Below are 22,265 nucleotides of genomic sequence, written 5' to 3'. Positions count from 1 at the left end.
AAGTCGATGCGCGACTGATTTGATACCCGCACGTGACCCTATCTTATACAGACCATTATAGATCCACAGGTTTTTGGTAGCAAGCGGGATTTGGGCGTTTACCCTATCAAATTCTCGTAACCTTCAAAGGAACTTCGGCTCCCTATCTCGGTTTTATTACACTTTGATCATGCCTGCTCCTACCTTTCTAGCTAAGCATCCTGTTTATCTCAGTTACGTTCGTGGAGTTGCTTCTAAGGAACTTGTTACCGGTGGTGTTATAGATCGGATCAGCTACATTGAACAGCAGAAATTTCGAGGTAACCTGAATAGTCTGACTTTCCATATACGTACCCAATTGACAGAATGTTTAGCTTGGTAATTCTCTTTTTGCTTCGGTCCCGATCCGGTCCCGTCCTCAACCTCCCCCTGGGTCACGGTTTACAGTTACAATTCCACTCAAAATGCCGGTTGCAATGTCAATCGAAATGTCAATTACAATGCTTGAAGAGTACAGGGTAAATTGTTTATATTGTATACAATGTATAGACTGGAGGTGGGGCTGGAAGGGCTGCGGGAAAGTGGGTTCATGAAATAAAAATGCATTGTTAATGCATTAATCTATTCGTCCGCCCAATGATCTGCCAACTTTTATGGACCTACCGAATTCTCGTTCACTCTAAATTAAAGTCTTTTTTATATAAAACAGGCTATTATTAAGGAAATATCTATATAAATATGTAGAGACTCAATATCTTGATAATATTTCAAGAACATATTATTAATGTGTAAACAACATTATCCCCAGTTGTACCATATTCAGCACTCATATAGGGTCAGTCTGCTTTGCATTTCTCTTTTTTTCCAAGGGTTCTTTGTTCATTTGTATTCGTGGTATGAGGAATTGCTGTGGAGAAAGGAAAAATTTCAGAGTTGATTGGTAACTCAGGGAATGACTTTAGTAATTTAGCGGACAAGATCGAGGTCAAGACTGTGACAAGGGCCTCATTCTCTTACAGCATGGAGGAGTCTCTACCTAGAAGAAAAAAACAAATCAATTTTGGACAGGATCATTAGCTTGCAACTTTTTGTACGATGGGGTTCGGCTTTGAGAACCCTGTGAACAACACATCAAGATCAACAGAGGAGCACTAGCTGGGATAGCGACATTCATCGCCATACTTAAAGCCCAGACTATCTCCATGGCCTCCATGCCTCCATACACACATACCTCAGCCCTCATTCCTGCGTGCATACCGACTATACGAACGTATCTTATACCCCTTCCAGTAGAGCAAATAAGGGACGGGCAAAAACAAAATCGAAATCCCACCCAAGAGAGTCAACGTCCATCCAACTCCAAGCCTCTTATACATCGGTTCCGCAGCAATCCTCATACCACCGGCAGCAACAAGCCGCATCAACTGAAGAGAGGAGAGGGCACTTGCAGCGTATGCCTCGAATGCATCGGCAACGTACTGGTAACCCGAGACGAAAAGACAAATCGTCCCAAAGCCAAAGAATACCGAAGCGACGAGCGGGCTCCAGAACGAGATTTCGAGTCTAGCCGTCCAGCCCATCCAGAATAGCGAGATGGGGACGAAAGGCGCACCGAAAATAGCCATGTACAGACTGATCTCTGGATCCGGGCGTTGCTGGCCCCTCTCACGGCTGCGGTAGATATCTCTACGGAGAAGCCACATTGAAACCGGGATTATCAGTGCAGAAAGAAGAACTCCGACCTCAATGCCCAGGAATGCGATGGCGGTGGAGGTCGAACTGAACTGGTTTGCTAGCTCATAGATGGAGACGTAGCCCGCGATGAATGCGTACAGGATCATGAAGAGGAGGGAGAGGGAGAAGGCATGGATCATGATGATTGGTTCTGTGATAAAAAGCTGAAATGGTCGGTATAGTGAGGCACTCAAGCGATGGGTGAACGTGGCTTTTCTGAACTCTAGTGGAGACCGGTACCGGTCGTCACCTGTCATGCGGCGGAGCTCTTTCGCTTTCCAGTACAGCAGGATCGGGCTGTATGTCTCGGGTAGGAAGAGCACAACCGGGATCAGGACGAGTCCTGCGAGGATTATGGTCATCCAGTCCACCCAGCGCCAGCTTACCGAATGGGCACTGACGACGAATGCTCCTGGTATTGGTCCCACCAATGGACCCGTGAAGATGATTATCGCAAAGATAGGGAAGGCGTAGACTCGTTCAATGCGTGACCAGACATCCACGAGGGATGCTGCTGATAATACCGCCGGGGCAGACCCGAAGAAACCAGCTAAACCGCGGCAAACAATTCGCTGTGCCGCTGTTCGGGAAAGCCCTGCTCCCATGTCGAATAACATGAACCCGATCATGGTGGGGATGTACACGGGGTTGCGTCCGAAGACTTCTGATATAGGTGCTGTAACCACTGCACCTAGTCCAGTACCAATCAGAAAAACAGCTGGATAATCTCGGTTAGTCTGGTTCAATAGATTCAGTGTCAACCACGTACCAGTCGGCAAAGACTGAACCACCGGGGTGGTACCATACACTTTTTTGGTGGTTGTGTAAGCAGTGGCATCGATTGTGGATGACCAGAAGATCACAAATCCAGTAAGTGAAGTGAGAATAGTCGTAAACATTCGACGACTGAGTGTCCAGTTGTGAGGATCCATCGTGTCACAGTCACCTTCGAATGTGACGATAATGACTTTGTTCCTTTTCACTGACTCGACATCAGTCTCACTATCCGTCGCATAGTCAGCTGGCCGGGATCTCTCAACTCCAGTCACCATAATATCGGCCGTGTGTCCCAGTGTCTCTTCTGTATTGATAGTATGCGGATCGGTTGAGATTTCCGGATCCATCTCCGCACCCTCGATATCTCCTTCCCGCTCCAGATGTGATCGAGCGGTATGGCGAGGTTGAAGGGACGGCCCAGATATAAAAGTGCGATGGCCGTGTTCCCTTCTTCGTCCGGCAGCCCAGTCATCAGCTGGCTCACGAGGATACGAGTAGATCTCTCCTTCGTGGTAATCGTAGCGGCCCTCGTGGGTCCAGACATCCCCGGGCGTCTCATGTTTTGTAACAAATTGTTGCTCAATCTTTGTGCGGATCCTACGGTGCTGGAGAATTGACTGCATTGTGCTTGATTCAGGGATAGGCGTTTCAGGATCGTATCCGCGCTTGTTGCTCGAGTCTTCAGATCAGTTGAAGACCTTCTATCTCGGAGGCTCCTTGGAGGCAAAAATGACATATGACAGCCCTCTTCAGGATATGAAATCCGTAAAGCGCCACACCCATATCACTCGGTCAGCTCTCCCGCTAATGATGGATTCCGTCATAGCGAGTTGAACAGCTGTAATATGTCTAGTTCATGGAGAGTCTGTAGCCTACCGATCTTGATATTGATCAATAACGAAGCTACCTGGGATTTTCCCATGAAACATTGCTACATCAGAAGTACATATGTTGTGCAAGTTCCTAGGGCAGTTGTCTACGATGATGTCAGAAAGACCGATGCTTATCGTCATTGAGCTAACTTGCACTCCATTTTCAAAATGATAAACAGTGATAGATCACAGATTCATAACAATTAATCACAAATAATGCACCAACCGCCCAAATATTCATTGGAACACCGAGGGTAGAATTACATACAGGGTAATTCGTTAAACACAGCATGCTTCATTGAAAGCCAGACAAGCATCGTTCCTTATCTTCGTTTCCAAGTGCAATTACATCACATAAAGGATGTCGGTATCTGTAGGGGTTGTCAGAATTCGATTGCGACTAAATAATCCGAGAATTTCTTACCTAAGGGGTGGCTGCAGCTCAGCTGTGGCTTCTGGGAATATTTGGTCGAAAGCTCGTCACGAATGCTGTTCAAAAGCTGGACATAGCTCTGCTGAGGGTTCTTCCGAAGCGCGGCAATGAAAGCCCAGGACATAGCACCAGTTGCCTGGCCGGCAATCTGGGCATCCTGACTGGTTTGGTCATCCTTACTGCCGGACCACATGATGACATCCGCGGGGCTAGTCTTAGTCTGCTTGTTGCGTTCGTACACTTCGTCACCCTTGGTGGCCTTCTTTATGAAACCCATGGCGGTGGACATCATACTGCCCATGTCACCACGCGCGTATGCTGACACCACACCAAGCAGGCCTTGTCCAGCCTCCTTGGCCAGGTTGGGCTCCTTGAGCACACCGGAGGTGGAGTAGACGTAGGGGAGATCCAGAGCAGAGCCAGAGTGGCAGGAGTCGAAGATCGCTGTGAGCCGGACTCCCGGTTGTAGAGTCTGCACCATGATACGGTGCATCTCATCATCAACGATGTGTCCTGCAACTCGGAAGTCCACCGGGTAGATAACTTCATCATATCCATCATCTTCATCGCCGTCCAAGTCAGGTGTCTGACCGCCGTGGCCTGGATTCTTATTAGTTCACTGCCATAGAAGCGATCGAGGTCTGATTACTAACCAGAGTAGTGGAAGAACAACGAGTCATTGGGACGCGCATCCTTGATCAACCAGTGCATAGCCCGAAGAATGTTTGCCTTGGTCGGCTGGCTCATCGGATTTTGCTGGTCATCAGTCAAGAGGACCATGTCCTCGCGAGCATAGCCAAAATTTTGGTTCAAGTAGGTTGACATGTTCTTGACATCGTTGATACATCCGCGCAGCTGACCCTTCTGACCGAAGTAATTGATACCAATCAACAAGGCCTTTCTCTTGCCCGTGCAACGGGAGTATTGGAAGCTATAGCCCTGGGGAGCGCCGTGACCGAAGGAGACAGGGTTACTAGGAGGGGGAGCCGGACCGCCGCTTTGACCGTAGGCTAGATTTGCGCATTATTAGCTTTCACTTCTGAAGATGCAGTTATTGTGAAATGATAGACAGACCTGGTCTTCCTTGCATTGGTTGCCCAGAGGGCGGACGCTGATTGTACCCAGACGGCGGAGGAGCCTGGAAAGGATTGATACATGTCAATCTCGTGTATATTCGACGCAAGTCTCACCATGACATACATTGTAACTTTGCTGAGGGGCATGCCCGCCGTAGGGCTGGTGAGATGGCTGGGATGAATGGCTGTAACCGTACGGGTTGGATTGCGGCGGCGGCGGCTGCTGCTGTGGCTGCTGGTGGTAGGACTGGCCGGGATAGCCGCCATAGGATGGCTGCTGCTGGTGATTCATTTGTCTGCAATCAAATCGTTGTCAGACTCTCCGGGTACATTCTCAATAGAGCAAAGGGATAAGCATACGGGTACTGCTGTTGCGGGGGGTATGACGGCTGCTGCGGGGGGTATCCCGAGGCGCCCGAGTAGGGTGGATAGTAAGACATCAGAGAAATACTCCAAGTCCACCCAGGGAATCAAGCAAACTGCAAAAATGTGGAGGACAGAACGCGATGTTAAATGTGGAGAAGGGAAGATTCAAGGCACAACAGATCGGAAGCACGGCGGGCGCCAAGCCTTGAAGAGTGCAAGGTAAATTTTTGGGCAAATGTCCAAAGAATAAAATCAAATCAAACAGTTCGGATGATTTGGGGAATTAAAAAGAAAGAGAGATCTGGAGGGGATCGTCAGACTGGAACCATGCCACTTACACTATAAGAGGGTTCGCGTCCACTTATTTCCTTATAAGGCTATTTCGGATTGGCACTCGGCAATAAAAATAAAGGGAAGAGGGGAAAATAGAAAGAAAAAAAAAAAAAGGAAACCTGATAAAAAAAAAACAATGAAAACCAACGTAATCTGGACTGACTTCCAAGATCTTATATATCTGACATGGATTCATCGGCGGCCCCGATCAACCCCTGGAAGCCCAAGACCCCTCTGCATCATTGGGCTTCACTAACATTATTTGTGAAGATTACTACTCAGTTGCATATGATAATTGCAGGATAAATAAAGAACATAGTTGATACACAATACAAAGTAGATTTCTATTCTGCACGTCATACGCCCCCAGGAGATTCAATAGCACTGCCTTGGCGTCGGAAATGGGCCAATGAGATGTAAAATGGGTTAAAGGCCGGGAATATGAATAGAGCTACGTACCTAAAAACATGGATTCCAAATAAAACAAGGGAAAAAGCAAATACAACATGCTACGGAGTACTCCGTGTGTCTCCATAGTAAATATGCTCGGACCAGCTCGGCCTTGGAAATACGACATATCACATGCAATAGAGTTCAAGATATACTTTGATGAGGACTATGTTTTATATTGTATGTACTTGGAAAGACTGTGTTGTTAAGTCGGGTTATCTCTAGCAACTCGTCTTCTATTCTCCCTGTACTTCATATTCAATATTCATCTCACAAACACCGCCTTTGAAGCCACCAAGGCCAGAGCAGAGTTCGCTTCAACTGCTTCGTGGCCTTCAATGATGCAGGTGTTCTTCTTTTTGGGGGAATATCATCGAGCATTATCCAGTTCTGGTTAAACTCGTTTATCCTCGTCGGGGCATGCCGCGGCCGCGGCCCCGGAGGGCGCGCTGGGCAGCACCTGGCGGCATACCGCGCTGCTGACCAGGTTGGGCCGACTCCTCATTCTCTGTTGATAGGAAAATATGGGTTAGTCATGATGTGGAAGATAGAAAGTAAGAAAAATGGTTAATAGGTCACTTACTTATCGTTTCGTCCACACTCAAGATCAAGCAAGAGGCTTCCACTGCGGCCTGAATAGCATTGACCTTGACCAGACTGGGCTCCCAAACAAAGGCCACCATGTTGTCACGGACGCCCTCCTTGTCGAAGTCGACACCAGCCCAGGTGTTACCCTTGCGGTGCTCCACGCGCAGGCGGTTCAGAATATCTGTAGCGTCGAAACCAGCGTTATCACACAACTGGCGGGGGATAACCTCCAGAGCCTTGGCGAATGCCTTGACGACGGCCTGTTGCTTGTGCGGGACGTTACGGTCGGCAAACCCGTGCATGTAGCTAGACAACTCCATCTCAGTAGCACCACCGCCAGCAACGATGGTTGTGTTGCGCAGAGCACGCTTAACAATCATGATAGCATCGTGCAGACTACGCTCCACCTCAGCAATGAATTGCTCAGCGCCACCACGCAGCACAAGAGTGCAAGTCTTAGCGCGAGGGCAGTCGGAGAACAGGTTGAAACGCTCTCCACCAATCTGGCGCTCCTCGAACGCACCACAGGTGCCCAGGTGGCGGTCCTGAATATCAGTGCAAGTCGATTGGGTTGCGGCTCCGGTAGCCTGACAAACACGGTCCATATCGTCGGAGGAGACGCGGCCAGCACAGAAGATGTCTCGGTCCGCGAAGTACCTGCAAATCAAATCATTAGTGTCTAGACAGATACCCCATAGCAAAGAGCAAGAACGTACTGTGTGGCAAGATCGCCAATAGGCAGCTTGCTAAGCACGACCTTCGCTCCTGTCTTGTAGATAGCCTCAAGCTTGTTGAAAATGATCTGCCACTCAGCATCGACGATGGCCTGGTATTCCGAGACCTGCTCGACACGGACTTCCGCATTGTCCTTCTCACTCTTAAGTTCCAGCTCGACATTCAAGCACACGATACCAGGGTTCTCGAAGTGTTTGGGCTGCTGCTCGAAACCGGCGTAGGAGAAAGTCTTCTTGAAGGCGACACCGTCGACGAAAAGCGAATCCTGGAGACCACCACCAGTAACCTTCTTGACACCAATCAACCTCTCGTTGAGGTCATTCTGGTCCAGTGAAAGTACCGCATCCACAACCACTAGGATACCATATCGTCAGCTTTGGGGCAAATTTGGAACCACTAAGTAGGGGATCCTCACTCTTTGTGAAGAAGTCCGAATTGCGCTTGATAAGCTTGCTGTTCATGGCTGTTGCGGCTAACCGTCTTAGTGTCTCAACCTTCTTCTCCTGGCTGTCTGAAGCATCCATCATGTCCACTGCAATCTCCTTAACCTTGTTGACTGCCATGGCGCTCGCCCTCCGCAGACCCTTAATGATGGTCTGCGAGCTGACACCCTGCTCAACGAGGTCTCGGACCTCCTTCAGAATCTCACCAGCCAGGACAACCACGGAGGTTGTTCCGTCGCCGACTTCGGCATCTTGGGACCGAGCGATATCCGTGAGAATGCGGGCGGCGGGGTGCACAATATCCAAAAGCTGCCAAATGAACGAAAGTCAGAATCACCATCTCGTTTCGGCCATATATTTGCATCAATAATAAGACGCACCTTCATCACTGTGGCTCCATCGTTTGTAATGGTCTGTCTGCCATTGGCATCCACAAGCAGGAGATCACCACCGTAAGGACCGAGAGTGCTCTTGACTGTTCCTTGCACTGCGACACAGGCGTCGATGTTGGAGATAATCTGTCCCTTTCCCTGAGAAGCGTCGGTGCCTGTAGATTGTAAAGCAGCATTAGTTAGCATATGTCACAGAATCCCACCAACAAAACTGCCCGCACTGGAGACAACACATACCCTCTTTCAACACGACAATCGTGGGGGTTTGGCCGTTGAAGGCCATGATTAGATCGGTATTCGGACACGAAACCGTTCAATAAAAAAGTAAAAGAAATAAGAAAAGGGGTATGTTGAGTTGAAATGTCGGAGGGGTTGATCTGCCAAAATTTCCCAGAGCTCCTGTTCCCCAAAAACCCCCCAGTCGCGCAAGGCGGTGACCAATCAGGGCTCTTCAACCCTACGCATTTAAAGAGATGTACTACATTTTACATTGAATATAGACTTTCTATGATATATATTGAGATGTCTCATTCGAATAATATACCTAAAAAAAAGCGTAGTGTATGTAGCATAAACCGTCGTTTCACTGTCCACGGCACAATAGTGGTGGAGTATCAGTGGTATCTTAGCCCGATGCCTCGACGCCAACAGAACAATAGAAAGAAAACAAAGAAAAGTAGGGTTAAGACGAAATAATCCCGAAATGAAGTAACGCCCCCGAGATGAGAAACCGAGAGATGAAAAGTTAAGGCTTGTTCACGTAAAGTCATAATTCCCATCCGAGGGACTTCCATACTCAAACTTAGCAAGTAATTCAGCATCATGCTGTAATTCGTGTGGGGGTGGGTTCACAAGTCCAAGCACGTCTTGTCGAAAGGGATCCGAGCCATCATCTACCATCATTTGATATGCATTGCTGGCTGTGTGGTAGCGCATTGCATCGTCAAAGCTTGACATGCCGAGATTGTGCGACCCCGGGGCGAACTGGCTCGCCATAGGGTTCTGCTGTTGGTAGCGTCGTAGCTGTTGGTGTAGTTGCATAATCTGAGGATCGAGAGGCATGGGTGCGAACCCAGCCATGGGGTGGACTGTACCGGGCATGGCTGCAGAAATGGGTTGGTGCATAAGAGGGTTGTAATTGGGAGATTCATCGGGTGCTTCATCCATCGCCTGCGGGACATTGTCCGGTTCCTTCGGGGGTTGTTCCATTGTGCTATCCATATCCATACCAGACATTGTTTCCGAGGGCGATTTATCATCATCTTTGCTCCCTGGTATGGGAGGCGCCTTGAGAGTTTCTTTGCATTGTGGACAGTCTCGAATCACGCGATTGACAGTTTCTTTGATTCGTACCCAATGGTATTTGATCGCAATAGCTGCCGTAGTTTTGTTGATTCCAGCATGCTGCTGGAGATGAACTTGTTGGGCAATATCGTACTGCTGCTGCGGGTCTGACACCACCTCTTTATCCTTCAACATCAGCCTCTCGGGCTCTCCATCCCCCCCGCCAAGAAGTTTATAATGAGTCGCCGCACTGCGAAGTCGACTCTTTTCGGCCCGATCAGCACCACGAGGGTACTTCCCGTGCTTCAAATAATAACGGATTTTTTCAAAGCGATCCTGGGATACAGAGTCCTCGCCATCCAAACTGAGGCCTCTGCCGTAGATGATTGCATCGACAAACTCTCCAGGTTGGGATTTGATACTGCCTCCACCGGGGACTCGGCCAATCCGTTTGAAGCCAAGGGAATCCCACAGGCGACATGATGCAACGTTGGACTCATATACCAAGTTGAAGACTGCATATGTATATCCCTAGCAAACATTAATTCACAGCCCGTTTAAAGTGATCGTGGTGAAGAACTCACTAGTCGAGGTGCCCACTCCAGATAGGATTCGCCCATCAATCTACCAACGCCCTTGTTTCGAGCAGCATCAGTCACAATGAAAGTGCCATTACAGACATGACTACTACGGCCAGGGTAATTGGGCCGAATGTGAAAGCCACCTAGACAGATCTTGGTCCAATTGGCTCCAGCACGGTCCATCGTATGTGTCTGCTCTGCACTTTCGATGTCGCCAGTAAGCATAACCACGCCAAAGGTCGAAAACCAATATCGTCCGAACTGAGCCAGTGGGATGGGCTCTGTCATAGCATATGTATCTCCCTTTTCGATCTCCTTGTTGAACTGATCAGAGAGATACTTCATCAGAGCCCGGGGTACTTCCTCTGCTGAAGCAAAAGGGACCAGGGTCGCAACCGTAACCCGATCTCGCAAAGTTACTTGTCGCGGAGCCAGAGCAAGCGGATAATCTAGATCAGGGCCCGCTGGAACGAGCTCTGAATCTCCATGAACTTCAGACATGGTAAGGTGGCCCTCTGGAGGTTGCCAATCACACGACTGTTTGACATGTTAGTGGGATACATTCTATTCCAGAGTATATTTGCATCACAAAACCTCAGGTGAATACAAAAATAACAAGAAAACAATGGCTACGAGGAACGGGATTCAACAGGGGGTCTGTTCACTGACATTCTGGACTGCTTCTAGAAGGGAGCCCTCAATCGCACTTCGAGGACCGCGTGAGTATTCTCGAGTCCGGAATGGCCGCAACGCAAGTCGAGAAGTCGTGGTCACTTGCTGACTCATCATATATAATTAGATAAGCTAATTTCTTGGTATTAATGCCTGGTTTCTCAGGCTTTCACATAAGCACCGTTATTTCACATGCGAGCCGCCCACCTCAAAACCCCATAGTAAATGCGATAAATTACAACTTGATATCTCAACAACAGTTGTCTGTAGGAACCTTTCCATTTGGCCTACTGATTTTTATATGATATCAAGTCTGTTTAGGGAGTTTTGAGAATTTTAATGATTTGGCGACTGAGATATATATCTTTTTGGTTTTTAACAGTGTAATTTTCAATACCGTGATATTGTAGCTATTTGATGTTCTTAAAATTAATATATAGCATTTAAACACCTTATCAAGAACTATCGCCAGACAATCAAATAAAACCGAAATGCGGTTGGTGAGATACAAGCATAGAATATATCGCATTTACTATGGTGTTTTGAGGTGGGCGGCTCGCATGTGGAATACGTTAACTATCCTAATAACTAAGGCTCCTGACTACTATGAAGGGAATGATTAAGAGCGTGGTGGACGGCCAACAAAATCAACTACCTAGATTATACCTCAAGTATACCAAGGAATGTTGATTCTGGCCACGCGGCAGAAACCTAAAGGTGAGGGCTAAGGCGCCATTGAGTATGTAGTTAACTAACATTGAAGTGTATAACTATGTGTCGTTCACTCACAGTGTCCATGAAATCAACAGGATCAACCTTGTGACCTTTACTCGAGCCATTTCCCATAGTGTTGAAAAAACTATACAGATATACAGATATACCCATGCCGATATGGGTCACGCAGATCTTTTGCAGCTCGCGGCACTATATGCACGGTGCCTGTCTAGTCTATTGTGAAGAATTAGTATAACTGAAAGAAAAAAAGAAAAGAAAATAGCGCAGTCTACAGCAGGTTTTCTAGATATCTGATAGGTCATTTTTCATCACGCAATAGCGCACGAGACATCACCTGATCCCTTAACCTGAGTCTCCTGGTACGCTGCACAACATATGTCTCGCTGTGCTACCTGAAATATTATGGCATATTCAAATCACTTTTCTGGTCCAAATAATGGAGCCCAAGTTGGTGTCAACCATGGCACAATCAACTACATGTACACACACGAAATGCCAATGGAGAGCCATGACTTGCATAAGCGGGGTGAGTGCATGTCAGCCAGGGCACAGGTGTTGCTGATATCCTTTTCCTAACAAGCTTCAATCAGAGATAAATGCCTTTGACGTGCTATTTGACCATACAAAATTCCCTCCGTTCCATCATTTTGTTGGCAGAGATTGGGAGCTTGCAGAGATCCGAAAGCACCTCCATGCCGTCAATCGGATTGTGATATTACAGGGTATTTCCGGGATTGGCAAATCGCAAATTGCTCTAGCGTATGCTATAAAACATTCTAGGAAGTCCAGGGCCGTAGATCGTACGACTGTGACACCCGAGGATGAATATGGGGCAATATTCTGGTTAGATGCATCCAGTGAGAGAAGACTGATGTCGAGCTTCCTTGGAATAGCATCTCGCCTTTGTGATAACCACCATTCATTCAATCATTTGCAAGAAATAGTTGAAGAAGGAAACGCGGCCGCAGCCGTAGACGCAGTCAAGCGCTGGCTGAGCTTGAATATGAATGATCGATGGCTATTAGTATATGATGGCTACAACATACAAGAGGATGCATTTGGCCTACAACCTAGGACTTTTGATCTCCAGGCCTTTCTACCTCAAGTTCTACAAGGGGATATTATTGTTACAACTAATAATCCCGACGTGGAGCTGACAGGGCAGTCAATACGCGTACAAAGGCTCACTGACGTCCACCAATGTGTTAAAATTCTCTCTCTGATATCCCAGAGACCCACCGCGATGGAAGGTGTGTTCATTACATCAATAAAAACTTTTTCACATGATCTAACTGGTTTTAACAGACCCCGAAGCCTATAAATTGGCTGATGAGTTGGGCGGAATGCCCTGTGCACTTGATAGTGCAGGGAGGTACCTTTCGTCTAACGAAAGCTCAATCAGTTATAGCGACTACCTCAAGTTGTACCGAGAAAAATGGCAACAGAGTCAAACCTTCATTGGGGCACCAAAAAGACCGGCTTTTATTACATGGGAGATTGCTCTGACTCAAATTCGTCAAGAAAACGAGGAGGCATTTGAACTTGCCATCTCTTGGGTATTTTTTGACCATCAAGATCTTTGGCGAGAGCTCCTTCTGCCTGTCTCTGAATTTGGAGACTCCACCGGCGTCACCGGACTTGAGGATGTGCATTCGTTCAATGAAGGGATGCGCACTCTTTGCAGGTATGGGTTCGTTGAGATTGGTCCAGACCTGAGTAAACATGCCCAAAATTCGAGAGGGTATTCTATGCATAAATACGTGCATTCTTGGATGACCTCTGTCCTTTGTGACAAAGAATCTCAATTTAGCGCGGTTAAAGAGCTGCCAGATTCTCTTGATTTTCTAGGACATATGGCCGCATATTCCTCAGCAAGGGCCTGCAAAGGCCACGCCGATTGTTTTCGTTTTCTCCCACATGCCGATCGCTGTCTGTGCCTTATTTCCAAAGGATTCATGGAACCAAGCGAAGATGATACCCTGTTCTACCAACTCGCCATCCTCCTCCTTTCGTCTTACTACTTATACGCGAGCGAATGGGTGAGTTCGGCTTATGGGAGTGCTGATTCCAACAACATCAATTTCCGAAAACCAAGGGTTCCATATTGGCGCAATGACTCCCTGCAACGTTTTATCGCATTACAATATGCGAACCATCTTGACAACATAGGGATTCTCTATCCTGAAAGACTACTTCTCACCAAGGCAGAAAAGTTATGTCAAATTTCTCTGGGCATAGGTACACTATCATCTGATCCTTCTGCGAGAATAGGGGCTTTGATAAATCTGGTAGGCGTCTACTTCCGGCGTTCACAACTCTGGAAACTTTTTCGGACTTTGATTGAGATCGCCTGTCTCGAGAACGAACTAAACGACGGATCAAGATATAAAAATCGTACAACTATTTTTATTCTTTATCTGGCTCTCATATTTCTTCTTACTGGCTACTTGTTTATTCGGGCCGTCGGATACATCTTTGGGATATGTTCCCACTTTATCTCTCTCGCCTTTTCCCTGAGGCTCCCAGTGTTGGATGTCATTTTTCTTTCTCTGACTGGCTGTGCGACATGGGCAATGTTTGCCGTATTGAGGCGGTCTAGGGAGAGATGGAAGGTGTCTCTTTTGTGGCTTGGACTTGTGATCGTCATCGAGACTGCCAAGTGGGTGGTTGAACAGAACACCCCTTTTGGGTTTGCTTTATGGATTCTGCAGTTCTACTGGATGGCACCAGTTCTTATGTACGAGGGATTTGGATGATATTTGGTTTTGTAGCCTTGCTGGTGGGGAAGATGCTGGATTTTGTTTGGGTGGCCAGCTGAGCCGTACATTGTCGGTCAGGTGTAGGACGCGATAGCCCCGATCAAAACGGTCACAGCAAAAGTTTTCAGACATTGAAATTCCTTTCCGCATATCACGCCATATCTTTAAAAACACCTAGACAGCCTATAACTGAACAAAGCCTCCAACCATGGCAGAGCGTCCGCAATACTTCGAGACCACTTTGACCCCGCTATCGATCAATGCGACCACTCTTTCCGAGAGCCTCCAAGAGCTTCGTGTGGCAGTTCGCAATGGTGCCAAGTTGATACAAGAGAACACTTCCTTACCTGAGACATGGGGCTCAAATGGCATGTTTAGAGCTTTCCCCGGTATTTCAAGCTCCACCCCCACCTCTCCAAACCCTGGTCATCTAATCACCCAATAAAGGCATCGCTCTAGCATTCCTCCGCCTGGATTATCAGTCCTCGGTGTTAAAAGATCACAAAGCTGATTCTCTTGACTATCGTTGTTACGCACTACAACGGATCCCATCAAGCCTCCCAGACGCCCCCTTGTTAGCCTCCCGACTGTCTCCAGTTGGCTCATCTTCGCCTATAACTGCTATCACTTTGCGCATTTTAGCTACTTTTTCAAAGAATGATTGGCAAGGTGGTGCCAATGTCAGCATCGCAAGGGAGGATATCACTTGCCTTCATGAGGCCATGCAGTGCGCACTAAGTAATGAGCCTCTTGTTACCCATGATGGCAGAAAAATGGGTGGAGATGAGATGCTGTTTGGCCGAGCAGGACTACTTTGGACCCTTTTGAACGTTCGTGCTCATAATTTTGATCAAGAGACCCGGGGATTTCTCTCACCTGTGCTGGGGGCAATTCCCGAGTTGATCCGAGTGATTGTCGATGCCGGGCGACAAGGATCCAAGGAATACACTGAGAAGAATGGAGCCCAAGACGCACATCCATTGATGTATGCATGGATCGAGGGCCATTACTGTTTTGGGGCGTAAGTGCACTTCCAGCCATCTTGTATCGTATGTGATCGCTAACAGACAATGTATAGGGTTCATGGAATAAGTAAGTTGGCAGGCGATTAATTAAGCTAATGCTAATATGTGATTTAGCCGGTATTCTAACCATCCTACTCTCATGTAAGCCCGAAGAGCTTACAAACTATCTTCCTGTGATTGGTGGTACTATCACTGCGCTCTGCAAGCTATCCGGAGCTACCAATGGCCATCTCCCGATGACACTACCTCCACATGGTTCCAAGCACCGCTCCTCGGAACTGGTCCAGCTGTGCCACGGGAGCCCAGGACTGTTGATTCTCCTAGGTGCTGCCTTGAAAAACAAATCCTTAACCCGTGCCCACTGGGATCCAAGTTGGGACCAAGCCGTCTACTTGGGCACTGAGCGTGTATGGGAAGAAGGTCTGCTTTCTAAGGGAGGCAGTTTGTGTCACGGCGTGGCTGGCAATGCATGGGCGTGGCTCCTCCTCCATGATTGTTTTGAATACCACTCAGAGACTCTGAACGAGGCCCGGGTACTTTACCTCCAGGATAACCAACTATCAGCACTTCCAAATGCCGAAGTGAGCCAGGAACTCACTAGTGACTTCTTCCTCTCGAGGGCACTTGCGTTCATGTTGCATGCACGTCAAACTAAGCCATACAACACCTCGCCCACATCTTCCGACAATGATTATCGCATGCCTGATGAGCCCTACAGTTTGTTCGAAGGTCTTGCGGGCAATATTTGTGCCTGGGCTGATACGTGTGCGGTGCTTCAAGCTAGGCTGCGTAAGATGGAACTTGTTGAGCAGGGTGTATGCGCTACATCTGATTTGCCACGAGATCCAGCATTCCGGGCTGCTTTCTATCGGCAATTGGGCTTTCCAGCTCTAGGTGGAAATGGTGTAATTGGTATTTTCTAAATAGTCTTCTATCAGTTAGGGAAATCTGTCGTGAAATAAGCTGAGCAGCCCCTATGCGTTGAGAGGAGCCAAGAATGCGAGCGGGTTCGGCATCCAGAAGCACTGTTACGAACAACCAAGTCGAAGTTGAAGATATCAGGTCGCTGGTGTATTATTAAAAATTCAGGCCTCAAATCAGACTGATTCAATCTGTCAGCATATAAGGGGAGGGCGATTGTACCGCCCCTAGTAACAATTTTGTCCATGTGGGATCAAGGTGATCCTTCCATACTAGTATTTTTCTCGTTTTTTAACAACCGAGTACTATATTTATATTAACTATAGGGTCTATATCTCTTTCCCTATCTTCTCTTTTCGGAATCATGAACGTGAACAATGTAAGTAAAATAATGTCATGCTGCTGAAATGGTCTGTTAATGAGAAACATCTTATGTAGCGACGAATTTAAACTTGCCGACTGCATGATCGACTCTTGAATTTCTTAGGCACAACACCTGTGTGGATGGCTGGTGAGCTACGTTAAAAATAACTTGACGAGCTAACAAGCTTTGTCGATTGTTTTTACTCAAATTTCGACGCATAGTGACCAGTATTATTGAAGCTTCCATTTGTTGTGATCTGAGGCTGGTGCAGATCAGGAACCAAGCCGAACCATCGGAATGAATCCCGAGGTGTCTGTACGAAGAACCAAGTTGATATCCAATCAACTTGATCTTCTCGTTGTATATATAGCTTCAGGTTTCCCTTTGAATAAAATACAACAATTCATACCTCTGAACTACAACAGGTTATGAGCCCGGGAGCAAGATCTCGGGTGCTGTCCCTAGGGATTTAATTGATATTTATAATAAGGATAATAGGGATACTAGTAATAATTATAATACTAACGGTCCTCTATTACTTGGTTATAGTACCTAGCTATATATATTAGGGAGGAAAAGGAAGTATATAAAAGATAATATATATACTAGATTGAAATTGATATTTATTTGATTTAAAGTAAACGCTATAACGGAAATACTTAAAATGACTGGTAATTTCTACAGTTAGTTATCATTTATATAGTTACGAGAAATTAGGAAGTTTATACTATTTAGTCGAAAGGGGGGGCTTGTCGCCCCCCCCCAACCTTTCGAGCTTTAGGCCCAAACCAACAGCCCGAAGCCCGCTGCGAGCTTTGCAGAATTCTAACTAAGTTCAACCCCTTCTTCTGTTAGGTATAAGCCACGTCGTCGTGAGCCTATTCTATTTAAAGCATCTTTAGTATATCGGCATATTTGTCTTTATACTGAGTTTGTGCTTCTTCAATTGAGATAACCTTCTTTGGTGCTACGGGAGGCTCCGGTTTCTTATTATTGCTAGGATTATATAGCTCCTATACGTCAAATTGCACAGCAATTGATTCGATATTAGCTAACTATGCATCCTATGTCGTTATATCCTTTAGTATAATGCGAGAGGATATACCCGCGGAGAGGTATTCGGCCATATTGGTATATGGGTTGTTCGTTGTCCTTTGTGGACAGATTTCCGACTCTTGATTTAGGGGTTGCTTCGGCGAGGGGCTGTTGACGATGCAGTGTCACTTTAGCCTCAAATTCGACGACAGCGAGGTCGATCTCTCAAATAAATCTTCCAATGGAACGATTCCGGGCTTATAACTGATAGAAATTTGGTGTACGAACAATGTATGGTATAGGTGACCAATGTTGACAACTCTAACTAAAAATGACAAAACCTGCTATTTCAACAATCTTTGCGGTAATGATGATTAAACGTAATATATGGTGTGCCTGGTACTCGAAGTCACATGATGCTTATGGTATAATACCTGGTTTCTACCATGTATTCGGACTTAGTATTCGACAGTTAACGTTAGGTAGGACCGGGGAATGACTAAAAGTGCTGACGGGTGTAGAATGGTGGTGTTATAGGGCATAGTTACGGGTGGAAAGGTAGCCGTTTCAAGCCTCAAAAGCTATCATTTTCGGCGACAATCCCACAGGTCCTCATATTCTAGTTGTAAAATAAAACCGGGTGTGAACAGTGATCGCGCAAAGGTCCTTAGGATGCCGTGATTGCATCCCTGTCGCGGGCCATTTATTTAGCATGGATCGGGACAGCTTACAACCCCAACTTGGGACTTATCTTTTGTAAACCTCCTCTCCAGTAATTACCTTCAGCTGAATGTTGGCGGCCAGCTAGTGCTTTTTTTTTTGTCCCCTTGCTACCCCCCTTCGATGCATCATGAAAACGAGACCGCTCCGCTATTGGGACCGGGTAGGTCCAGATCGCCACTGCGCCCGCAAAAACCTCACCTCGCGACTCTTCTCTTATCCCTGTGCATATTTTTCTTGTCGGGAGCTACTGCAATCGTTCAAGTTCCCTTGACCCAACTGATGGAAGACAACTTGTGCGACCGGTATTTGGGTGAAATTGGGCGACAAGACTCAATCGATAGAGCGATATGCAAGGCCGACGGGATTCAATCTAAGCTTGCATATCTCAACGCTTCATTTGGAGTGATAGAGTCCGTGACCAGTATGTCAACCACAGTGACTAGTACATTGACGGAAGGTCTCAGCGAACTCATCTGTCATAACAGGTCTTATTGCTGCATTCCCATACGGTGTCATGGCTGACAAGTGAGTTCTGCAAACTATCTGCTGGAGGGACAACAATGTAAACCATTAAAATATCATTCTAGGCTCGGTCGCAAACCGATCATCTATTTATCTAGCACGGGATCTGTGCTGTACCTTGCTTATGTTCTGGCTGTCCTGAAGTTCTCTAATCTTTTGGCGATCGAATACATCCTCTTGGGCCCTCTATTCACTTTTATCGGTGGTGGAAGCACTGTTATCAATGCTGGCCTATATTCCCTGGCTTCAGATCTGGTGCCTGACACAGATATGTATGCTACTTTCTGATACCAAGCGGTTTTGAACCCTCTGACACTCATAAATCCAGAACAATTTCTTATTTTGTGATGGCATTTGGAAGCTTGTCCGGATCTTCAGCTGGTCCAGCGATCTCTTCTAAACTGATGGAAGAGTCTTCACCATGGCTCCCTGTTCTCATTGGTACCTTGATGGTTCCTGCCAGTATGAGCTTGCTGGTCTTCCTTCCTGAGGTGATCACACTCAGAGATGACTGTTCCGAGAGAGATGCCCCAGAAAGTGGAGAGCTTTCACCTAGCACGTTCAATGCACGTTTTTCACAGTCCTGGACCGGTCTTAAAACATCCATCCAGAGGCTCCGGTCATTGCCAATTGTTTTGATTCTGGTCACTTATCTCAGGGTCAACCCCGAGGGTCTAGCCTATGGACAACTGCTCATGCAATACGTGAGCAAGCGATTTGACTGGACTTTCGCAGATGTTGGCTATCTCCTTACAGCCCGTGGAATCACTCAGATGCTCGTCTTACTTGTCTTGTTTCCTGTGCTATCAAAGCTGCTTTCAAAATACCTTCGGCCAGCTGTCAAAGACTTAATGCTTGGACGCGTCTCGGCTTGTTTGGTGATATTTGGGGCCCTTCTTACGGGGGCCTCGCATATAGGCCTTGTAATATTTGGCTTGATCCTTCAGACATCAGGGGCTGGCTTGAGCGCCATATGTCGATCCATAGCTATGAGCTATATGACATCACGCGATAAGTCGAAGATGAATACGATGATCGGGATCTCTGAAACTATCGGCTCTCTGTTTGCAGGGCCCGCATTAGCATGGCTTTTTGCACTGGGTATGAAGTTTAGAGGGGTTTGGTTTGGGCTCTCATACTTTGGCTTAGCAGCATGGTGTGGGCTCTGTCTACTTGGATTATTCAATTTGGAACCTGCCCAGGATCATGAAATCCTAGATATAGATGAAACCCAGCCTTCAATGGGGTCTGATGCGGATTAGGATACCCCTGATTGCACAGAAGACGATATTATCATGGTGTTTTGAGATCGATTTGTTTTCATTTTTTAGAGGTTTACTCATTCATGTCTGGTGCTTGGTATTAGGTCTATTCAATGTCCAGCATGTTCTCCATGATCTTTGTGATTTTGGCCCTGCAATGTCCCGGGCACCACAACATCGGGGTTTTGAGCAGTTTCAGGCCCAGTGCCTTTGACCTTTGCAACTTCAGTAGACCTGTCCAAGGACCACTGCAGTAGAGCTTCAAAGTTCCGACATGTATGCTTAGTTCGAAAGTCAGGACCGAACGTTCGCGCACTTTCATACCAAGTATGCGTCACGGGAGATATGTCCGCATTGCACATTACAGCCTGTCGAACGTAATCCAGACAATGTTCTGAAGGAGACAAAGTTAGTTACAACTGCGAATGAAATATCTAGCCAGCAACAAAAGGCAAAGTCACTTACCGACATGTAGCTTCTCGGTTTCATTTGACTGTAAAGGGTGATAGTACTCAGGGTACAATGCCTTGCGCACTTTATTCTACCCCGCCAATACGAATAAGCTTGAGGCACAGTAAGAACTCGAATTATTCGAATACTCACCAGGCAATGAACCTGATGTATCACATCTAGCCCAGTGACCCAATAACCATCAAGAAGCGTTGTTTTATCCCGCACCATATCGGCTTCAGAGTCCGCAAGCAAGATTATTGAGCCTATTTATGCATTTAACATAAGCGACTGTCGTAGATCTTTTGAGCGATTCGATCTACATCTGTAGTCTTACCTGCCTCAATATGATCCCATAATGCGTCCATTTCCGGTGTTGGAGATCCAACCCACTCTTCTCCGTTGAGATTGGGCTCGCGAAGTAGCTTTCCCTGTTTGTTATAGACAAGTCCACCTCCAAACTGAATTTCGCGTTCTGCTATCCATTCTCGAGCTGGTTCTTTTCAGTGCCAGATTTATGTCAGAGGTCTCGTCTCGAGATATCACTTCAACGTGCTTAAAACTTGATAAAATGGGGACATACCGAGATCTGTTGGTCGACCAGGTCCGTTTATCGAGGTTTGAGGTGTGTTCATCTGCCAATCCCTAATGAATAAAACCAGTGTCGTACTCGCAAAAAATAAAGTAGATAATATCCATGGCCATATGTACTGTGGGTGATGGCAGTATCTTCGTTTTGGGCTAGTTTTTAAGAAATTCTCTTCCACTTCGTCCTCGTCCGTGGGTATTCTCCACCACGAGCCTTTGGTGGCACTCCACCACTCTGATAGGTAATTGAGAATCCCTGACATTGGATACTCCATGAAATGTTTTGCTTGAGCTGAAATGCATAGGCAAGTACCCCCAGGCGCTAAGAGGAACTGGCAGAGGAGAGAAACCCTATGAGCCAACTATGGCAAGATCGCTTGGCTTTCGGCTCTACTCTGACAGCGTTCGCGATAGATGACGCTTATTGCCCCATATTCAGCCATATGTTGGGCCAGGCTGCAACTGGCATAGAGTAAATCCCTGACGTGACAAAGCCACCAATAATAGCTACCTATGCAGGCATACCCTGTATGCTACTCTGTATACACACGTATAATGTGAAAGTAGTGGGTACCTTCTATGGGTGGATGTTGTACCCGGATGGCCCCTGGGCGGCGCCTGCAGATCCAACGCCATATCTGCCATTTGGCCCCCCGAGGAGCGGAGCAGAGACGGAAATCGACCCCAAGATGGACATCAATGTAACACCTGGGCAGGGTTGATATGCTTATTAATGGGCAACAGAGATGCACTATGCATATATCACGCAAAATTAGTCTCGCAGCTCGCACAGTTTGAGGGGACTGTATTGGCCTTCTGGAGGTCGGACTCCGTAGTCTACTCCGACGGGTCAGTCTACTTCAACTTGATTCAAACTCAATGTGAGTTGTGGTGTGTGCTAAGGCCTCATGTTGCTATGCTTATGGGTGTAAGCTCGAGCTAAATGCAAGATAGTTGGTATGATTAATATTGGGTCCGATGGTGTGATCTCAGCCGTTCAAGCGATACCAAAGTACGAACATCAAACAGGTGACGGAGATGATAACTGGAGTTATTTCGATATATTGGCAACAGTATGCTGTATCTTAATTATCTTGCTGTCGAATTCGATGAATCCATTGAGATTGATGAAACTGGGATGGGTTGACAGCTAACAGCCCCCCTCT

The 22,265-nt window shown here is 46.9% G+C and overlaps 8 protein-coding genes across 8 annotated transcripts; 3 read left to right on the top strand and 5 right to left on the bottom strand.

The window, feature by feature from the left end:
- Positions 1–1,211: 1,211 nt before the first annotated feature.
- Positions 1,212–3,113, bottom strand: N7537_000736 (MFS transporter; the record flags this gene model as incomplete). Its single annotated transcript, XM_056891794.1, has 2 exons — positions 1,212–2,431; positions 2,483–3,113. The coding sequence occupies 2 exons, from the start codon at positions 3,111–3,113 to the stop codon at positions 1,212–1,214; spliced, it is 1,851 nt and encodes a 616-aa protein (XP_056756789.1).
- A 594-nt stretch (positions 3,114–3,707) lies between these two features.
- N7537_000735 (caspase family protein) lies at positions 3,708–5,163 on the bottom strand (the record flags this gene model as incomplete). The annotated part of the gene is made up of 5 exons (XM_056891793.1): positions 3,708–3,733; positions 3,787–4,395; positions 4,449–4,805; positions 4,870–4,933; positions 4,996–5,163. The coding sequence occupies 5 exons, from the start codon at positions 5,161–5,163 to the stop codon at positions 3,708–3,710; spliced, it is 1,224 nt and encodes a 407-aa protein (XP_056756788.1).
- Positions 5,164–6,381: 1,218 nt separating this feature from the next.
- N7537_000734 (chaperonin-containing T-complex subunit CCT7) lies at positions 6,382–8,546 on the bottom strand. The gene is made up of 6 exons (XM_056891792.1): positions 8,416–8,546; positions 8,167–8,333; positions 7,759–8,095; positions 7,325–7,697; positions 6,604–7,265; positions 6,382–6,528 (listed from the first exon to the last, which is right to left on the bottom strand). The coding sequence occupies exons 1-6, from the start codon at positions 8,459–8,461 to the stop codon at positions 6,425–6,427; spliced, it is 1,689 nt and encodes a 562-aa protein (XP_056756787.1). The 5' UTR covers positions 8,462–8,546; the 3' UTR covers positions 6,382–6,424.
- Positions 8,547–8,859: 313 nt separating this feature from the next.
- On the bottom strand, positions 8,860–10,661 carry N7537_000733 (putative histone acetyltransferase Spt10). Its single transcript, XM_056891791.1, has 2 exons — positions 10,047–10,661; positions 8,860–9,993 (listed from the first exon to the last, which is right to left on the bottom strand). The coding sequence occupies exons 1-2, from the start codon at positions 10,542–10,544 to the stop codon at positions 8,935–8,937; spliced, it is 1,557 nt and encodes a 518-aa protein (XP_056756786.1). The 5' UTR covers positions 10,545–10,661; the 3' UTR covers positions 8,860–8,934.
- A 1,281-nt stretch (positions 10,662–11,942) lies between these two features.
- N7537_000732 (uncharacterized protein) lies at positions 11,943–13,170 on the top strand (the record flags this gene model as incomplete). Its single annotated transcript, XM_056891790.1, has 5 exons — positions 11,943–11,976; positions 12,041–12,209; positions 12,231–12,700; positions 12,756–13,134; positions 13,161–13,170. The coding sequence occupies 5 exons, from the start codon at positions 11,943–11,945 to the stop codon at positions 13,168–13,170; spliced, it is 1,062 nt and encodes a 353-aa protein (XP_056756785.1).
- Positions 13,171–14,417: 1,247 nt separating this feature from the next.
- Positions 14,418–16,157, top strand: N7537_000731 (lanthionine synthetase C family protein; the record flags this gene model as incomplete). The annotated part of the gene is made up of 4 exons (XM_056891789.1): positions 14,418–14,598; positions 14,657–15,230; positions 15,288–15,301; positions 15,349–16,157. The coding sequence occupies 4 exons, from the start codon at positions 14,418–14,420 to the stop codon at positions 16,155–16,157; spliced, it is 1,578 nt and encodes a 525-aa protein (XP_056756784.1).
- A 2,240-nt stretch (positions 16,158–18,397) lies between these two features.
- Positions 18,398–20,061, top strand: N7537_000730 (MFS transporter; the record flags this gene model as incomplete). The annotated part of the gene is made up of 4 exons (XM_056891788.1): positions 18,398–18,698; positions 18,763–18,802; positions 18,865–19,071; positions 19,128–20,061. The coding sequence occupies 4 exons, from the start codon at positions 18,398–18,400 to the stop codon at positions 20,059–20,061; spliced, it is 1,482 nt and encodes a 493-aa protein (XP_056756783.1).
- A 110-nt stretch (positions 20,062–20,171) lies between these two features.
- N7537_000729 (oxidase ustYa family protein) lies at positions 20,172–21,146 on the bottom strand (the record flags this gene model as incomplete). The annotated part of the gene is made up of 5 exons (XM_056891787.1): positions 20,172–20,455; positions 20,527–20,554; positions 20,665–20,777; positions 20,849–21,010; positions 21,095–21,146. 5 exons carry the CDS (start codon positions 21,144–21,146, stop codon positions 20,172–20,174), a joined length of 639 nt encoding a protein of 212 aa, XP_056756782.1.
- Positions 21,147–22,265: the final 1,119 nt, after the last annotated feature.

This window comes from Penicillium hordei, assembly GCF_028827395.1.
Source record: "Penicillium hordei strain IBT 12815 chromosome Unknown utg000001l_segment0_segment0, whole genome shotgun sequence".
Classification (NCBI taxonomy): Eukaryota; Fungi; Ascomycota; class Eurotiomycetes; order Eurotiales; family Aspergillaceae; genus Penicillium; species Penicillium hordei.
Note: the sequence above shows the minus strand (reverse complement) of the source record. Positions and strands in the feature narration are given on the sequence as shown.

Coding starts and splice junctions, on each gene's coding strand:
- N7537_000734 (XM_056891792.1), bottom strand. CDS start 8,461: ATGGCCTTCAACGGCCAAACCCCCACGATTGTCGTGTTGAAAGAGG. Junction 8,096..8,166: donor ATGGAGCCACAGTGATGAAG/GTGCGTCTTATT, acceptor TTCATTTGGCAG/CTTTTGGATATTGTGCACCC. Junction 6,529..6,603: donor GAGTGTGGACGAAACGATAA/GTAAGTGACCTA, acceptor TCCTATCAACAG/AGAATGAGGAGTCGGCCCAA.
- N7537_000733 (XM_056891791.1), bottom strand. CDS start 10,544: ATGTCTGAAGTTCATGGAGATTCAGAGCTCGTTCCAGCGGGCCCTGAT. Junction 9,994..10,046: donor TGGAGTGGGCACCTCGACTA/GTGAGTTCTTCA, acceptor AATGTTTGCTAG/GGATATACATATGCAGTCTT.